The sequence below is a fragment of the Rhinatrema bivittatum genome, chromosome 5 (assembly GCF_901001135.1).
Source record: "Rhinatrema bivittatum chromosome 5, aRhiBiv1.1, whole genome shotgun sequence".
Taxonomy (NCBI): Eukaryota; Metazoa; Chordata; class Amphibia; order Gymnophiona; family Rhinatrematidae; genus Rhinatrema; species Rhinatrema bivittatum.
Genome location: NC_042619.1, coordinates 296,881,320 through 296,901,799, shown reverse-complemented (window position 1 = coordinate 296,901,799; position 20,480 = coordinate 296,881,320). Strand labels below are relative to the sequence as shown.

Sequence of the window (20,480 nt, the reverse complement as noted above, 5' to 3'; positions counted from 1 at the left end):
GTTCGGGATGCAGGCATTGATATTATTTCTGATCATGCCCCCAATATGGATTGAATTAGCTTAGTCCCCTCCATCTCCATCCTTTTTTGTCTGGTGTTTTCCCTATTTTTTTAGCTGACGACTCCCATTTCCATGAATACCTCTGTACTAAATGGAATGATTGCTCACATCTTAATGTGCGCACACAAATGACCCTGTACTGTTTTGATACACTGCAAAAGCAGTTATGCATGGGGACATGCTTTCCTATCTGGCACATAGGCGAAAAATTTTAGTCAAGCACCTTTTATCTTTGAGCAACCAACTTCAATGTCCAAAGTGTGCCCTAGCACGTTCTAATTCTCGAATAAATAAGGAGAGTTTTCTCTCACTGCAAGGGGCCATTAATTCTTTACTGCATCAACACGCTAAAAAGAGCTTGATGTACTACCAGTTCAAGCTCTTTCAATTTAGCAATAAATCTGGGAAACTGATGGCTAATTTATTCAAAACAGCTCGTGGCTCTCGGCACATTACAGCCCTATGTTCCTCCTCTGTCCGAGTGGTGAATGATACTCCTACTATATTAATTAGTTTCAGGAAATTTTACTCTGATCTTTATACTTCTGAGGAGGGACCAGGAGGCTTGTGATCGATTTTGCACCCAAGTCAACCTCCCTCATCTAACTCCAGATTAACAAATTTGGTTCAATTGCCCCATAACGGAAGAGGAGGTTAGGTTAGCTATCCGGCAGGCAAAAAGATTTAAAGCTCCAGGCCCCGATGGGTTCACAGCTGAGTTCTATAAATGTTTGATTGACTCCCTGAGCCCCTTTCTGTACTCGCCTTCAATGCGTTGATTAGCGCGGGGACATATTCAGCTCACAATAACACAGCCCATATCACTCTCATTCTCAAGCCAGGCATCTTATTGTCCTATTTCCCTACTGAACTTTGACCAGAAACTGCTGGCTAAAATATTGGCTGATCACCTCGTGGACATTCTTCCCTGTCTGATCCGTCCAGGTCAGTTAAGTTTTGTTAGGAAACGTTATGCACTTACTAACATTAGGCTCGTATTGACAGCTATGGCTCTATGCAGCCATGCGGAGGAACCCTATCTGGTAGTCAGCTTTGACGCCAAAAAGGCGTTTGATAGGGTGGAGTGGGGATACCTGTTTCATATATTGCGCTGTGTGAGAATTGAGGGATCCTTTTACGACACGGTTCAGCTTCTCTATCATGACCCCATCACGTTTACAACAGATCGCAATCGGATGTGTTCCTGGTCCGTAGGGGTACATACGACAGGGCTGCCCTCTCTCTCCTCTTTTCTTTCTTTTACAGCTTGAACCCCTTCTTTTTTTCATCCAATCTGCTTGGACAGTGAAGGGGGTACAGCTTCATACAGAAGTTTTCAAATACGCAGCCTTTGCTAATGATGTTTTGGTCTTTTTAACAGACCCCAAGCATTCGTTACACTTTCTTTTATCAATATTTCAGAGTTTGGTACTTTCTCCAGTCCAAAACTTAACCCAGTCAATTCTGAGGCCTTGGCCTTTCCGGAGGCACTCTGGGAGAGATGGGGAGAGCCTTTTCCCCTGCACTGGGCCGGAGATACTCTCTGATATCTTGGGATTCACCTTTCTACTCAGCTGTCTAAATTGTATGATTTAAATATTTCCACTTTGTTAAAGTCTTCCCAAGAACGGATACTGGCCTGGAACGCCTTACCACTTTCCTTGGAGGAGGGGCCATATTAATTTATTCAAAATGGTCATTCTCCCCAAATGGCTCTATGTTCTTCAGAATTTGTCTCTTTCTATTAAATATAATGAACTGGCGAGCTTAGACAAGGTATTGCGTTCTTTTATATGGCGGGGTAAGAGGTCCAGGATCGTCTTGCATTGGCTGAAAGACAAGTGAGATATGGGAGGCTTGAGTGTTCCCGATTTGGCAATCTACAATTTAGCGAGTAACTTGCGAATCATATGAGAGTGGCTCTTGGGAGGCTCCTTCTATGTTAATCTTTCAGCAGAAAGAGCTTTGGTGGGCCCATTGGACTTGTGGTATGTTCTGCAGGCTCCTGCGGACAGGCTTCCAACCTCTCTTGTCCATATTTTAATTTCCCCCATTAGAAAAGCTTGGATTATCTTAACCAAACTGATGAAGATGCCTCGGGTCTGTGCTTACTTGTTGCCAATTCGAAGTAACCTAGACTTTACTCGTTTCTCAATCTGCTGAGTTTCAAATATGGACATCAAAGGGAATTACTCAGTTGGGGCATATTTTGGACGACACAGGCCACATATTTATGTTACAAGGGCTGACAGACATATATGGCCTTCGTAGAGCTCATGCATTCTCTTACCTACAAATACAACATTATATTAAGTCCTTGCCGGCCGCCTCCTTGCAACCAGCATTATTTCATTCCTTGGACACTCTGTTCCTTTTTGACAAAGCGCAGCATCCCTCTCTGTCCAAGTATTACAAAAGTTTTAAAACTCACACTCGTATAGATAATTGCTCCAGATTAGTGGAAAGATGGAATAAGGATGGGGTATTCACGGCATCTGAACCTCTTCTTCAGTTTTATTTGAAGCATGTGTCTGCTGTTTCCCCGAACATGTATTATAGGGAAATGCAGTACAAGTTCCTTCGGAGAGCATATATGTCTGCCTCGGTGGCCTTCCATTCGAAACTCCTTCCTACAGCAGTCTGTGAAAAACGTCATATGAATGTTGGTACATTGTCCCATTCTTTTTGGGTATGCCCTCTTATCAAGCGTTTTTAGGGACAGATTATACGCTATGTTGCTAACCTGTTAGGAATTTCATTCCCGCTATCTTCGAAATTATGGCTCTTTGACTGCATTCCCCCTTTACTAGTTCGAGGTATTGGGCCTTGCTTATTTCTTACAAAAGCAAGTTTAGTAGGGGAAAAAAATGATTCTCCTCTGTTGGAAAGGATCTGAAGTCCCATCTTTTTGGGCATGGCATAATCACTTGCACCGCATGATGCAGATGGACAATATGACATCCCGCTTCTCTCCAAATCATCGACGCACATTTTTGCAGATATGGGAACCATATATTCAAGCTCTACCACATAGATCCAGGAGTTTGGTTCTGAATGACTGATATTCATTGGCATTGACATTGGTTCTGTACTTTGTTGGCACAGTGCTGGATTTGTCTTTTTGATTATGGGCAGGGGAAGGGGGAAGGGGTAAAGGGTGGGGTTGAGTACAATGTTTGCATCTTTATTGTTGTTATTTCATGTTTCTACTTATGGGTGCATCAGAAACCCTGCATCCTAAATCTTGTCTGATTATTTACTGTTTAAACCAATAATAATTATTTGAACAAACACTGACAAAGTCTACTCCTCTGCAGTGAAGATTTTACTTTGTTTGCTCATCTACTTCTAACTATGGTAGTTCTCTCTTTGTTGATCTCCTTTTCTCTCATCTCACTATCTGGTTTTTAATTCAATAAAAACGCGCTCTTTTTTCTTCTATGGCACATCTAGGTTTTCCTGTTTTGCAAGGAATGCCACTAACTTCTTGCTATTTTCAGAATTCGCCACACACTCTTTGCTTCCACCTTTACTACTATTCACTCCATTTGCTCTCTCCTTACTACAACCTTTGTCTTTTATATGAAAAATGTACTCTGCTAAAGGTCTATTTCTTACACCACACAACAGTGGGGAGTTCATAGAGTTAACATATGTTTACTATATAATGTTAACGTGTGTGCTTGATTCCTATTGAGTTCCTCTATCTTCCCTACTGTCAATTTTAGGGGCAAATTTCAAACTTCACTTTTACTGACAATTCCATGGATACTTTTTACCGTTGGAGTTTACATGACATTTGAAACCCAGTGAAAAGTCCAAAGGTACTACAACTGCTTTCCTTTTTTGCAGGTAGATGTTTTTCAAGGGAAATTAACACGCTTAAAATTGTGCTTTACACACGTAAGTGCACTTTTCTTGAGTAAACGGCTTCTGACAATTGCTCCAATAGTAGTTACATTTCCAGGTGTAAATCCTTTTGAAAACTCACCTGTATGTGTGATATTTTCTGTAACTGCCTCCCCAAGTGCACTGTGAAACACTGCATGTGCTTTTAGGCAGACTGGGGAAGAGCAAGCTCACAGGGGTGGGCTGCTATTTACCCCGCTTGGCTGGCTGGCTTTAAAAAGGACACTTTTTCCCACTGTAGCCCCCTACTCTTGATTTCTGTTACCCATTAGTCCTTCTCTTTTCTTTTTCTCATTCATTGACTCCCACCAATGGAACAACCGCCATCTTTACATTTTTGGGGGTTTGTTTTTTTTTTTTCTAAATTTCAGAAAAACTTTTGAAATTGAATTTAGTTCCTTGTCTAGCTTTGAACCATCCTACTTACCATAAATGACTTCTATAATCTGTATGGCCTTAGCTTCGATTGGATGGAAAATCATTTTGGAAGAAAAGTGCGATAAACATGTAAAACTGTCCCTTTATCAACATGTGGTGGCTTTGAGCAAACTATTTTTTCCCTGATACCACTTCTTACTAGCTTTGTGATAATCGGTGGTGCCACGAGCTTCTGTTTTGGACTGTGTGTATTCATCTGACTGAATCGACACAAGAAAGATGAAATGAATCTTCATTACATGCCCACAGCTCTGTCTGAGCTCCCAAAGTAGGCAATGATGGCCGCGTCCAGGGAATGCAAACAGGGAGAAGCCCCCCAACTTGTCGCACCTCGCACCCCAACCTCGGCATATCATAGCGCTGTAATTCCCAAGAGCTTCCCCATCGCTGGTGTGTCTGGAACAGGAGGCAGGAGTAGTATGCATCGGTCTGTATTATTTTTCTTTCACCCCTGCACCTGGCCACCCCAAGACGGGGAACGTAAGCAGGGCCTGGTTGGACTGCAGTGGTGGAGAGCAAAAGCTAGCAACCTCCAGGGAAGACCGGCTTTGCTGCAGCCTCTCAGAGTGGAGACACCAAACTGGATACCACTGTTATTTTAAAATCAGTCCAACAGAACATTACCCCATACCACAAAAATTACAAATCTAATACATCTATTTTTTTTTTTGGTTGATGCTTAATCCATGGCCAAAAGAGTCACAGCCTTTGTTTATGCATGTTGGTCAAACAGCACAATGTGACATGGCAGAGGCAGACAGACAGGGATTGATGGACTTCAAATTCTGAAAGGCCAAAAGTACCAATTTTGAATGAGGAATATTGCAGAATGCTAAAATACACAGGTGGCATATCTTCATTTGCTTATACTACAATGGAGAGCTACACTTCATTTACTGTGCTATTTTAGTATATCTTCCACCCAATTAATTTTTTCTTTTTGAAGAAAAAATGTCAGTATGCAAGACTTGAGAGCCGCTACGCAGGAGGCTGCTCATTTCGCCTCCTCATAGACCTCCAGTTGTTTTCTGCTGGGTGTCGCTCTTGAAAAGTGAATCACAAGAAGTGAGGATCACAGTAATTTAAAACAAAAAAGCATGCAAATGTGAGTAAGAGTGCTGTGGGTTATTGAGCTACAGTTGGTCCACACTTATTCAGCTTGTTGCATGCCACCTTTCTGCTTTGCCTCTCTGCAGCAGAAGAATCCGGTAAAGAACACCACAAGCTTGATTGGCCGGCGGTGCGCTCAGTCCCTGGCCTGAGAGTGCTGGGACTCTTGAGATGGGCACAGACTTTATTATTAAAAAAAAAAGTTACTTCATGACAGTCCAGGATCTCACCCTGGTTTCAAAACCATAACTGCTGGAAACTGGGAGGCATGAGTGAAGCTACACATATACACTGCTTCTTATTAAAACGCTGGTGGGTACATGGAACAGCCTCCCAGTGCAAACGGCCTGGGACAGGCACAGAGATCAGCTGTGCTTTGTGGTACTGCAAAGTGAAGCTTATTGGGCAGACTAGGTAGGCCTTACCTAAGTCCTTATCTGGCATCAGATTCTGTTTCTAAGCACCCGCTGTTTTGCCGCTGTCTGAGAAAGGGTGCTGGGTCAGATGGGGCTTTGTGTCTGACTCCCTTTAACAGTTCTTACAAGCAGCACCCAGCTGAATAGGACTGAAGACCCATGAAAATTCAACTCTTGTGCTTGAAAATAACTCTTCTCCCCATGCCAGCATCCCCTTTCTCTATCAAAATTTTAAAGGAACAGAGCCCTTTTTTACATAAAGTTTTTTTTTCGTTTTGAAGCGCTTGTTGGTCAGCACGGACTCCAGTTCATGCTTCCAGAAACATGAAAATCCCATCTCATTCTATCAGGGAGAAATTCTGTGCTGGGTCCCCCATCAAAAACAACTACTTAGCTGGATAAGTGATTTATCTGGCTTCCTGGCAGCTGCTGATAGCTTTTTTGCTGCCCTGTGCAAACAATTACTGTGCTCCCCCCCCCCCCCCCCCCCCCCCCCCCCCCCCCCCCACACGATTCATTCAGTCTCTGTCCCATCAAATAAAGCCCAGCTCTCTCCTGCAATCTATATTTTTAAAAACTTGACATGCCCACATCCACCCCAGAAACCCATGGATAGGGAAGGGTATTAGGTACCCTAGGCAAACCTTACAGCCTTGCACTCACGTCACCTACCCACATGCACACACAATTAAATTATGCATTCATAACAAATTTTATATGACAAAGAACATTCAAAAGTACAGTCTTCTGAGGCAAAAATAACACTTACAACATGCATTATTATATTTACATGCACTCCTGTGGAACCAACCAGAAAACTCTGCAAAAAAAAGACACTTGGAACTCCTACGGAATTAGGAGTGTGAGCTTGGCCCTCAGAAAGCCATGAACAAACAGAATTACCATTACAATATAGTAAACCTCCTATACCAAAACAACCCTAACAACCTTATCTATGAAAAGGCAACACTGCACATATTTCACAAGGCCCTAGAACACCAATAACAATCTTATTAAGAAACCAGGCTGCTATAGATCCCTGCACAGAAATTACATGCTAGCAAAATACCTCACCTCGGTCACATGTGCAGACCCTCACCAAATACAGAATACAGAGATCATAAAGTATAAACAGAAACTTGCTGAGAAGAACTGAACTGGAAGCCACAACAAGCCAACCTCTATATACAGAGCAACAATGGAAAAACAGAAACATTACCATTCTTCATAAAACATTAAATAATAAAATCAAGAAATATAAAACAATCATAATAGTAAAGTCATATTCATAAAAAGAATAAATATTTCAAACCAGTTAATGAATAAAACATCCAAAATTTCCCAAATTTTAATAAGGATTAAAAAATTTTCAACTCTCCATACCTGTGATCTTCTGATTTCCAGTCACCCTGAGACTGTCATGGATTGGGGGAGGTAGGGCCACACAAATTTTATATTCTCACTCACACACATGCACACATTAATTCTCTCACACACTCCCTCTCTCTCACATACACAGGGTCCCTCTCCTTCACAGGTACATTGTGTGTGTGTGTGCCTGTGAGAGCCTATATTGACACATGGCTCTCTCAGGCACACAAACAGACACAGACACACAAGCACACAGGCTCTCACATAGACACATTCACAGGCACACAGACTCTCACACAGACAAACAACACACATACACAAGCTCTCAACAGGCACATTCACAGGCATACATACTCTCATACAGACACAGACACACACAGACACACACACACACACACAGACTTTCACAGATACATACAGACTGTCACTCGCTCACACACATGGCCTCCTGTTGTCATTGGACCATGATGCGATAAGCTCCACCATGGCCCACCAGCTTTCCTGCTTGTGGGGGGGAAGGAGGGAGCAGAAGCTAAGTGTGTGCCCACTGGTAAAGTTGTGTGCTAGGAACATACACCCACGGGAACACCGGCCTTTCATGTTAAGCCGCTGAGCTGCCGGTGGGTTGGCTTCCGTTCCACCAGCAGCCTCTCTCCTTCTTTGGCCGCCGGCGGGTTAGGTTCCACAGGCAGCCCAGTGGCATATTGAGGGTCTCCAGCGCCCAAGGGCCAATGCATTTGTGTGCATCTTCAGCGTCCCCCCATCCTTCTTGTACTAATGCTTAAGGCCACAAAAAATCAGTGGTGTCTCTAGACAGAAGAATTTGGGGGGGGGGGAGCCAAAATGACATTTCCTCATCACACCCACCTCCTTAGCATGGCCCCCTGCTTTAAAACTGGCTATAAAAAAAAGTCTCAATAAGAAAGTCCCAAGGGTCTTCTGCGTAATTTTAAAAAGCTGGCCAGTTTCACACTTCTAGTAAAACTACCATTAAAATTATTTCATAGCTTTATTCAACTAATTCTATATGGCTACGAGAGTGAAGTCTGGAATGTATACAGGAAGGAAAATAATGTCCATATAAATCCGGCACCTCCAGTTCTGTAACGCACTGTGGTTTCCAGCAGTGGAGCTTGGATGTTTCCCTTACAGCTCATCATACAAAAAGATATTTTCAAATTCTGGTATCACCTCATAGTAATAGCAACACCAGCATCTTTCACTGCCAGACACATTGTGAACTAACAGCAAACCCTGCAAAAAAGGCACTCAAAATCTATATTGCAAGCCCATCATAACATAACAGTAATAACACCAAGGACTCAAACAACAATAACCCTACCTGTGAAAAAGCAAGGGTAAATATTACACTGGGTCCTAGAATACCAATACACCACCTACTGAGGAAACAAAACAAACCCGATTGCTATAGATCCCTATGCAAGCAGAATCTCTCATGGTCACACACACAGAGCAGAGACAGACCCTCACCAAATACAGAATATAAAATAAAGGAGCACAAATTTGACAAAAACTGAAATGGAAACCCCAAGAAGCCAGACTCTGTGTATTAACAATGGAAAAACAGAACCACCATTCCTCATAAAACAAATAAAATCAAGAAACATAAAGCATCGATTATAATAGTAAAACCATACTGATAAAAGAATAAATATTTCAAAACTGATGAATAGAATAACATCTCTTAAAGTCATATACATTTTTTAAAAATTTCCCAAGCACTAATAAAATATTTCAAAACAGCAGATACATTAAATAACACCCAATAATTAAAACTAATAAGGATTTTAAAAAGCCCTGCTGTCCATACCTGGGAACTCTTGATTTCCAGTCACCCTGAGATTGTTGAGGATTAAGGAGTTAGGAAAGTAGACAAACTTTATCTTCTCTCTCTCACACACACATACACTGTCACATACACACATACATGCTGTTATACACACCCACAACCTCTCTCTCTCTCTCACAGACACTGACACACTCTCAAACTCTAAGTCTCTCCTCCCCACAGCCCCCACATACAAGCTCTCACTCCCCCGGATTCTCTCATACACACACATGCTCTCACTGGCTCCCTCACATACACATACATCCAGGCAAGCTTGCATTCAATCTCAAACACACACACACACTCAGGCAGGCACCCATTCTCACACAGACAGACCCCCAAGGCAGGCTCCCATTCATACACATACACACACTAAAGGCAGACCCCCTCTCTTTCTTTTGCCAGCAACCTCGGAGCCTCTCTCATTCCTCTGCTGCCGCTGTCACTGCTGCCATGTGGCTATTCTGATCACTGTTACTGGCACTGAAGCCCATTCTGCTGCCTCCTCTGTGCAGGCCCCGTGGGTTTCCACTTCCTCCATGCTGATCTCGTAGATTGTGAGATCCGCATAGAGAAAGTGCTAATCTTGCACATTCCCCAAGATAACATGTGCCAATCAGTAAAAATAAAAAAAAAAAATGTTTTTTACCTTTGCTGTCTGATCTTAGTTTTCTAACCGGTTGATCACAGGCTTTTTTTTCCATGTTCCCTTTCTTGGTCTTTTGTCAATTCCTTTTACAGAGTCTCTTTTTTTTTCTGTTTCTTCTCTCTCCCTCCCTCAAACACACACTCAGGCTCTCATTCTCATATGCTGTCTCTCTCTCATACACACACACACTGGCTCTTTCACATGCTGTCTCACTCTCTCTCTCACAGACAGGCTCTCACTCTCACATGCTGTCGCTCACACACACACACACACACAGGCTTTCACATGCTGTCTCTCTGAACATACAGGCTCTCACTCCCACACACAGTCTTTCAACTCACTCTCTCACACACACGCACACGATCTCTCAACTCACTCTCAAAAGACACAAACTCTACAGGGCCTCCATGGGTCGCAGTGATTTGGGCTTCATGGCGGGCCTCCTCTTATCTGCCTGCCGCAAGGTGAGATCTGCAGCGGCCCTACCACAGAGGCTGCTCCTTTTCTACATGCGGGCTGATACTCCTCCTCCTCCTTCCTGCCTGTGCAGCTCCAGCAATGTTTTTCTTCTGGGGTCACACAGGCAGGAAGGAGAAGGAGCATCTGGAGATTTGGAGGTTTCTTCAGGCTTTGGTGGGGGCCCTGACAATTTTCCTGCTGTGCGCGGTCACGCGCGCAGCTTAGCAGGAATAGTGGCCGGCACACAGGATAGGAAGGGGTCTATCCGCGGCCGCACGGCTTGTCTTTCTGTTGATGGGATCCACCAGCGTCCCCTATGGCCCTGCGCCCAGGGCATTGGCCCCCTGCCACCCCCTCAGTATGCCACTGTGGCGGCCCTGTGACCTCTCCTTTTGCTGCCGGCTCGCCGCCCCCCAGGTGTGCCGCCCCATGCAAATGCACAGTATGCGCACCTGGTCGTGCCGGGCCTGCTGCTGAACATAGCCTGATATTCAGTGACCATCACTTAGCCAGATAAGTCTCACTTATCCAAATAAGTAACATTTCAATATTGACTTCCTGATTTTATAGTAGTATTACCTACAGAACTGACGTTTTTTAGTCTTGTTTTCCCCTTTTGTCCTTAGGTTGGTCTTCTTCAATTGTATTCTTTTTTTTCACCCTCCCCAAAAAAGTATTTTGTTGTCCATGGTGAACTCAAACTTTATAGATGTCAGTATAAAGCCTGTACAGGTTAGTGATGATCAGCACAGCAGCACCTTACGTTTACCTCTGCATTGACAGTGGTGTGAGCAGCTATATCAGAGCTTCTCAAATATGTCCTAGTGACCTCTCAGCCAATCAGGGCTTTCAAAATACCCACAATGAATATACATAAGGTAAATATGCATATAGGAGAGACCTAGTCTATTCAAATTTATCTCATTAAGCATATACTGAAAACCAGATTGGCTTTGTGCTCACCAGGACAGGTTCTGGTAGCCCACGGCTAGGAGGAGAAAAATATGTGGCTTAGCTGAAGCTAAACACAAGAAAGAAAACGAGCGAGCTATTCTAATGAATTTAATGATAAATGATTAAAAATGATGAGGATGTTAAATAGATTATTTAGACCAGCAGTCTTAAAAAACATTTTTAGATGATTCATTTTCCAACTAAAGCAAACAAAATCATTAACTCTTTGTTATGGCTCTTATTTCATTCTTTAGTAGTTTTACAGATTTTCCAAAGCTCCTGCTTAGCCATCATATAAATCAGGGTAGAGGGGGTGCAAAGGCAGTGCTGATCCTCATCAGAGCTCCCATGTAGGTGTCACACCTATATATGTAAAACAGCATTTCCCAAACTGTGGCTTGCAAAATGAAACATGTCCAAAAAAACCCAAAAATCCACAAGCAAGGTCAGCACAATGCGATCAGCTGACGCAAACAGTTGAGGACAGTGCGGAGAAGGGAGCCAGCTCTCCTGTGAGTCTGCTGTCTGAAGAGCGAAGACCAGGGACCAAGTTCTTATATTGCCACTCAATATCACTGCTTCCCTCCCTGGCGATCACTGCTACCAGTCCCAGCTGTAAATCCTGCAGGCCTAGACTCAAACTTGTAATAGCTGTTGCCATCAGCTCAGGCCTGCTCTCCGCCTCTCTCTCCATGATCACGGCTTCCATCAGCCTGAATCTACACCCCTCTTGCCCCAGCGAACACCTTGGCTACTAGCATGGATATGCTCCCCACCTTTGGTGATCACCACTGCTACCACCAGCCCCAAATCACCACCACAACTCTGGACCTGCTTTCCCCATCTGGCAACCACCGCCACTGCTGCCACCCCAGGTCTGCATTCTCTCCTCCTCCCCACCACTAATAATCATCACCACTGCCAGTATAGTTGCTGCAGAGGAGGAGGAGGACGAGGAGGAGGAGGCAGTGGCAGCAGCCTGAGGTATCAGTGTTCTCCTCCTCCTCCTGCCAGAGGTGGATGCCAGATGTGGGAAGGTTTTAAAAGGGGACTGGTGAGGGAGGGAGGTTTAAAAGGGGAAGGAGATGGGTGGGGGGGGGGGCCTTCGGGATAGAGAGGATCAGAGGGTGTCAGCCTGGCTGGTGTATGGAGAAAGGGGGTGAGAGCTTATGAGTGTGGCAGAAGGGATGAGCTGGCCATATGAGCAGAGGGAAGAGTCTGTGGGAAGTGTGCCTAGTGGCAGAAGTGGGGAGAAGAGAAATGATCCTGGGGAAAGAGTCTAGGGGGTGAGCCTCAGAAGAGGGGATTAGCATGGGGAAAGGGGGGGAGAGAGAGAGAGAGAGGTTCAGTATGGAAGGGTGAGCTGAGGGAGAGATAGAGAGAGAATATAGATGGGGGATGGGCAGTAAGCTGGAAGGTGGGTGAACTGAGAGTGAAGAGAGTTGATGAGTCATGGAGAGGTAAACCCTGGGGGCGGGGGGGGGGGGGGGAGGGGAGGAGAGTGGATGAGCCTGGGCAGGGGAAAGCCTGGAGGTGTGAGAAGGGGTGAGCTAGCTTTGTGTCCTCTCCTCTACCAGTGCTCTTTGGCATTACCAGTCTTGTGGGGGAGAGAGAGGAGATGAGGCTTACCAGTGCTGGGCAGAGGATGGGGAGGAGGAAGTTTGATGTTGAGGCCCCCAAGTCTCTGTTGTTCTTGTAGAGGGAGAGAGGTGCTATTTGGGGATGCCAAGTCCCTACTGTTGTAGCCTAGAGCTGGCCATGGAAATGTGGTGAGAAGAGGGAGTGCACCTGGAAGAGTGAGGGAAAAGGGATTAGCCTAGTGGAGGGTGCGCCTGGGAGAGTGGAGAAAGAAGGAGTGAGCCTGCAGGGGGGGTGGATTCAGAGAGACAATAAGTCTGGGTGTGGATGAAAGGGGGAATGAGCCTAGGGGCGAGTGAGATATATTGAGAGCTATGGGGCTTAGCTGTGAGGGAGGAACCGGGGATGTAACAGAGAAGCTGATGGGCTGTGAGTCTGGACAGGATGGGAGATGTGAAAGGGAATGAGCAAAGGGATCAGCTGGAAGGGGAGATTGAGAGAAGGGAGTGAGACTTTTGAAGTGGCACAGCACCCTTACCCCCACCACTAATTCTGCAGAGGTGTTTACATCCACTCTTCAAGGGCCACAAATGGTCAGGATTTTGGGATCACCCTAGTGAACATGCATCAGAAAGATTTGCATATAACTGAGGCAACGTGAATGCAAATCTATCTCGTGCATATTCATTAGTGATATCCTGAAAACCCAACCCGTTTGTGGCCCTCTAGGAAGTGAAGACCAATGCTCTAGGGTCATGCGAATGTTCCAGTGGGGTCATGCTGGCTAACCGTTTGGAAAGCCTTGATGCAAAGCAAGAATACAACACAGATAACTGGAGAATGGATGCAAGGGAAAAAGATTTTTTTTCCCCCAATGAACAGTGTGGACAGAAGATACATAGCACAACACTGGAAATGGTAAAACATAGCAAATAAGAAAAGAGTCTTGAAAAGAAAAGAAAGTCAAGACAAGTTCGTATTTTAAGGAATCAAGCTACTGAAACTACTTAAAATCAAGATTTATGGTACCACACAGCTGGCCTTCACCAGGAATAAGTGTGTTTTGGTTTTGCTATGTGGGAGATATCAAGATGAAGGATTTCACTTACCCACACAGTCACAGGTGGGGAATTCTGCCTGAGCCTTCTTTGCTGGGGTGTCCAACAAGCTCTTGGTAGGAGAATCCAGATACTTCATAGGAGACTCCAAAAATCCACTCAGAGTAGGCATGAAGGGATTCTCAGTTTTGGTAGGCGTCCCATCAGGATTCAGGGAAGCTTCTGCATTTTGGTTTTCCTCAGAGTAAAAACAAGTGGTAGATAGCACGGTAATAGCACCAGAGGATTCAATTTTGATCCGCTTTGGAGAGTTGGCTGCAAAGATGCTCTCAAAATCCTGTGAAATTTCTTGTGAGAGTGAACATATTTTATGCACCGAATTGGGAGGGTTTGCAAATGGCGGATCATCCCTACACAGCAAACTTTGGGATGCCGTGGAGGAGCCGGTGGGTTGTCCTGGTTCTGGAGACTGATGGCTGTGAGACTTCTGCTCTGCCTGTGTTCCCTCGTTGCTCGGGATTGGAAGTTCAGAATTTGGCACCGGGAAAGTCTCGCCAAATTCTGCCTCAAACTGCCTCATCAAATCTTCAAATTTATAATCCACTTGAAGGATTTCTTGCTGGACAGGTAGAGAATCCACATGCTGACTGTGGGGTATCTCACCCTGCCTGGAACTGCAGACGGCATCGGGCGCGGAAGTCGAAGAGCACATTGGGTAGTTTGAGAGGCCGCAGCCAGGTGGAGTGATGCCATCTGCAAAGTTCTGGGTCTGCTCTGCACCGCGATGGTTTACAGAGCTTAATTCCTGAGTATCGGGAGCCTGGCCGTTGACAAGCTGTTTGTGTAGCACAGGCTCCGGCATGCTCTGAGGGACTGGCAGAGAAGAGGCTTGTTCAAGAATACGGAGCAGAGGCTGTTCTACTTGCATGGTTTCTGCCTGATTTTCCGAATTCTCAGGCGAACGAAATCCTTCCAAACTTATCTGTCTCATGGGCAAAAAGAGTTGGTGAGCGTCTTTCTGCTTTGATTTCCTGATCTGAATTTGTTTTCGTGGTGGCTTGGGCTTGGCTTCAGTTTGTTTTTGAATAGGAGACTGCCCTCTCTTTTTCCTCTCCTTTGCAGGCTTCTCGCTCGGTTTTGGGGCTGGGATTGGCGAGCTGGGGGTCCACCACTTCTGCTGCTCCTGTGGGCTGGCCTGCATCAGCGTTTGCTCCAGAAACAGATTTCGTTTGTGGTGGAGTTGCCGTTGCAGCACAGTCTGGGTCTTCTTGTGAAATTCCGTTTCTGGTAGAAGCTGTGACAATTGCTGGTTGGGTGACATTTTCAAGTAATCTGGACTAGACTGCTCCTTTAGGGGTGAATAGAGTGGATCCTGCTTAGATTTTAGAGTTTTTACTTTGTTGGGCAAAACTTCTGGTCTTTTAAACACAGATCTGATATAATCATCAGCATTGCCCAGCAAATGTTTTAACCCAGTCATGGGGTCAGTGTGAGCTGTAGGCTGATCTGGACTGAGCAACCACATGCTTTTAACTCTAGCTTCTGCTTTCAATTGCTCAGGAAATTCTGGTTTTTGTGGGGTGGTGGGAGGTGCAGGGAGATGATCAGAAGAGTTGTGTAAGGCGTTCAGGTCAGGAATGTAATGCAATTCCTCTTGGCCAGTCTTCTTGACCTGTTCCTGGGAGGTCTGTCTTTGAGCCGGCGATACGTTAGCACCAATGTAAGGCTGAAGACTTTGATTCTGGAACAGGTCATGGCTGGACATGGGCAAGACCTGGCTTTCCTTCCCATCTAGACAGGTGGAATGCATAACCTGGGCCTGGGAAACCAACGCTGTGGGCTGAAGAGGGCCGTTATGAGCACCTGATACCTCCCTTGTTGGCTGTGGAAGTGCCGACAATTGGGTGAGTGCTTCAATGGCGATGGCGGTCTTAAGGCTGATATTCTTTTCCTTTGCAATGTTTAATGCACTTTGGGAAAAGAGAAGGGCTTCAGAAGAGTATTTTGCAAGCGGTTTCTCTACTGCAGGCACCGGATCTGTAAAAGCACCTTTTTCTACAGGCTGATTTTGTACCTGGCTGAAAGGATGGGAGAATCGGCTCTGTTCCTCATTTATGGCATATTTTATTTTCTTCTCCAGCCATTCCAGATAGTCGGGGCACTCCGGACCATCACAGTTACAGTTTGGGGGCTTCATACCATGCTTGGCAAGGGCCAGTGCTGCCTTCAGGGTGTTGAGATCCTCGCTGGTAGAGAAGTGATCGGATGATGGAAGAGTTGGGTTGCCCACCTCTTCCCTGTTGTTCATCTCGGAGTTAAATTTCTCGTAGAGTTGCATTGACAGCAGTGATGGAGACCCTGATGCTGGTACGCCGTATGAAGACATGGCTTCCGCCATTGCAGAGAATGCAACTAAGTTTCTAGCATCCTCCAACTTTGCATTGTTGGTAGTGGCTGCCTGATGGTGCCCCGGAGTATGTTTCCAGTTCAGATTTTCTTTGAAGGACTGGGTGACAGGCTCATTATTTATCCAATTATTTGCTTCCGGTGGCTTCTTGGTTTCTGTCAGTTCACATCCCCCATTCACCAGACTTGGGGCACCTTGCTGTTCTACCCTTCTTTCTTCAACATTATTGGTTGGGCCTTCTTCCATTTGGCCTGTTTTGGGTCCATCAACTGGGGTACACTCTGAACCAGTCTAAACACCACAAAAAAAACAAAAAAAAACAAAAGCAAATTATTTTGAATTCTAGCTCCACAGTAACACAATATTTTCTATTAAGAGAAAATTACATATGAGGTCCAATTTGCAAACTCCTTGCAGTGCCTGCAAGCCCATGGTTCAACCAAGGTACAGAGACAATAGGAAAGAGTTAGGGCAAACATAATCTAAGGTCATAGACCCTGTTTTCTCAGGGTGCACTGTGGCAGCCCAAGGCAAAATCCAGAAGTGCTGAATCTCGCCCATAAATCACACCTGCAGTGCAGCTTAATAAACAACATTCTCACTTTCCGGCTCTGACACAGGAGACAGGTCAATCAAGGAACTATGGGAAGGCGGTGGCTCTTTAAAGCAGCAACTGTAGGGGGAAAGGGCCCAGCTGGCAGCTAATACAAGCAAACCTATTAAAATCCCTCTTTATTTTTTTTGTTTGCATTTCTACTTAATCTGTCAAGGAATACTCAGATTGAAAGCTTTTGAAAATACTTCCTGTTTAGCCAGTCCCACCATGATGAACCTAATCAAATCAGGGGGTGCTGTTATATCGATTGTCATGATAACCTCATGGATAGGGCTAACCAACTAGCGCCATGTCATTAAGAGCAGGTTAATCCAGTCCCGGTTTTGCCCCATTTTAGGCAAGGAATTTTTTAGCTCTGATTGTCCCATCGATTTCCCTAAGAACAACAGAAGTACAAATTCCTGCCTGCAATGCGGTAAAGCCAGGAGTGGATTAGCCCTGCTCCTTCTAACACGGAGCCCATGCAGGTATCACCTGAATACAGTACTGTAAAGCTGCAGCACAAATAACCGAAAAGCAGAACCAAACATAATTATTAAGAACATGGAAAGGAAGAGGGCAGAGACTGGAGGGGCCTGGGGCAGTCTGTAGCCATAAAAACGTGGAAAAATAGAGGATGCAAACTTGTAGTAAGGGGAAAAAAACCCAAGAGGAGTAAGATTCAGAGGAAGCAATGGAGCCTAAAACCCAGCTGGCTGCTTATTTTGAGGCGTGGAAGTGGTCAGGCTGCTCTAAGGACAGAGTGAATATGCCAAGCTCAGGGGTGGCTGCTTCTTTCCAAGCAGCAAAGCTTCCTGGGCAGAACTGTCCAGTCTTGGAGTATCGGGGCTGATGGGGAGGGGGAGAAAAACTTGGGTGAATTATGAAGGTAGAAAATGTCCAGAACAGCAAGACTTCTGGGCTCTAATACTCAATACTAGGACTTGTAGTTCTATTGGACACATGCAGCGCTGTACATTGGTGATAAGCATTTAGGTACATTAAGCCCCCTTCCCAAAAGAGCTGGCAGACTAAGTGGGTACCTGAGGCAATGGGAGAAAGTGGCTCAAGATCACCAAATGTACAGGTGGAAGAAGCACGATGTCGACCCCGGCTTCTCTGGCTCTCAGCCCATAACTCTCATCACTTGGGCCACTCCTCCTAGGTTTCCGAGTCAGGCCCCGCACCTCAGTTGCACCTGCCTGAATGGGAGCTGCACAGCACTGCTCCAGGGACCATGTCCCCCTCCCTGTCAAAGAAAGGGCAAGCAGCTGGGCTCTCCAGCTTTATGGTGAGGTCATGTTTTTTGGGGGGGAATGGGTTATGGCATTTCTATTGAAAACCTACAAGAATGAATGATGTAAAAAGGGAAGAATATAAAAGGCCGAAGCCCTGAAAAATACTTTAAAAAATGACACTGGCATTAAATAACATTATTATAAAGATCATCATTCTGAAATTCAACAAACAGCGGTAAATTAGGAGCCGTACACGATAACTCATTGCATTAGAAGTATGAGTGCACAGAATCTGTAAATTACCACAGCCAGATATATCCACATAAACATTTGCACGGGAATATGCATGCAAAAACCACACACACGTACACTCACAGACAGGGACAAGCAAACAGACAGACACACATACCCACAGGCACCGGGACAGATGGGCACATGTAGCTACATCATCTGACCCTGAAGCACAATGGAAGTTAGGCGAAGTGAACCAGAGGCGACTGTGGACGGGTCTGACCAAAGTGCAGAGGGAGCCCTCCGAAGGCTTAGAGGCAGAAAGCAGTGTTTGGGATTGGACTGCCGCATCCTCTGCCCGGTTCCCATGTGTCAACATGCGTCAGCGGTAACATTACCAGGAAGCTGGAGAGGTGCCCCTGCCTCACCGCACCATGTGCACGAGCATTGTCATAAAGCAGCGCCTTTCCTAAATAGAGAACTTTTCTTTCCGAAGGGCATACCTGCAGCGCCTTAAGTTTCCTGAGTCATGTAGAAACTCATGGCTGCTGCGCTGCATAACGTCCAGTCTCCTGACTTTTTTTTTTTTTAATTTATATTTGTAATCGGGAGGCAGACGAGACAGGGAGAGCCGAGCCTGAAAATGCTCTGCTTGTATCTGACGGGGGTTGCGGGTGAGGGTAAGGGTTCAAACAACGCCAATCGATTCTAACTCAAGTATTATTAACTGGCAAATTAACCATGTGCAACCGTGATAGAAAAAAAAAACCAAACCTGAGAATTTAATGCAACACTGTTTCCCACTTCACTCCCAGTCCAATTACAACGTCTTCATTCATTATTCATTATTCGAATCTGTTTTCCATGTTTTCCAAGTTCTATAACCTTGTTATATGTACCGCCTCTTGGCATAATTTTTATGTTTCAATGTAAACCGATGTGATCTGTATCTTAATACAGGAACACCGGTATATAAAAATCTAAAAATAAATAAATAAATTATCAGTTTGGACCACGCAGCTGATCTTCCTCGGATGCAAACAAGAGGAAAAAGCTTTCAAAAGGCCACCTTACCTCCGATGACCCACAAAACTTGCTACACTAGTTGAAACACTCCTTGTAGATCAACAGAACAAAAATATAGCACTGGCTGGTTTTATGTTATTTCCTCAGCAATTGCAGGGCCTTCTTGCAGGTACAATGCACATGACTGAATTCTGAACGTTTGCCGGAGTTTTGGAGAGGCAGCAGGTATGTAATTATCCACTCCCGACCTGCCAGCATGTGTCCCGTATGATGAGTTAGGCAGACCCTTCAACTCGTGATGGTGCTACTGGACAGCTGCCATGGAGCACTCCCCCAACCCTTTCGCCTCCAACCAAAAGGAACGGAACACAAAAAATCCCAGTACAATCTAAATTACTGGGAAGAGAAATAACTTTTTACTAGACAGGCATTTTCTGCTCCTGAGCGAGCGCAGAATGATATTGTATCTAGGGAATATCTGTCAACACAACTTTAGGTGCCGGCTAATCTATAAGTGCAGCTTTAGAACTGCAGCTGAAGAGAGATAGACATTTCCTATATGGGGAAGCGGTGCTGGAGCTGGTCCTTGAGAAAAATGGATCCTTTGTAGGCTGCGATAATTATGTTGGCCCTGATGACGCTATTAAAAAGATGTTGTACATGTACTCCTGAGACTATGTAGGTTTCTTTTGCAGATGTGACAGCACAGCTGTAGGAATCTAACATGAATAGGTCCAGAGCGTGATAGAGAGCTCATGTCTGTTTACCCAGAGAAAGCTTACGCTGCTCCAATGAAAGATATTGCAGACATCCAAAAAAAAAGAAAAGGGAGAAGCTGGGACAGGAGCAGCTCAAGGCAATCTGCTGCCTGAGGCAAAGGATTACATGGTACCCCCTTCCCCCCCGCCCCCCCCCCCCCCATAGGCTCCCTCTCTCTGGCACCCACACGAAAGCACTCTCAGACATGCTCTCTCTCACACTCCCCCCAAGCACTCTCACACACCTCCAAGCACCCTCACACATGCTCTCTCACCCCCTCCTCCCCCCACCAGGCTCACAATCTCTCTCTCGCACACACACACACACACACATAAGCTGCCACTCACACACACACACACATACACAAGCAAGC

The 20,480-nt window shown here is 45.3% G+C and overlaps 1 protein-coding gene across 2 annotated transcripts in view; it reads right to left on the bottom strand.

Annotated features, from left to right (window-relative positions):
* TET3 (tet methylcytosine dioxygenase 3) overlaps positions 1–20,480 on the bottom strand; it is a 240,659-nt gene that overhangs the window by 72,665 nt on the left and 147,514 nt on the right. For both annotated transcript variants that reach the window (XM_029604150.1, XM_029604151.1), the window contains exon 4: positions 13,903–16,549. In XM_029604150.1, coding sequence (XP_029460010.1) covers positions 13,903–16,549 — 2,647 coding nt within the window. The remainder of the gene's footprint in view (positions 1–13,902; positions 16,550–20,480) is intronic.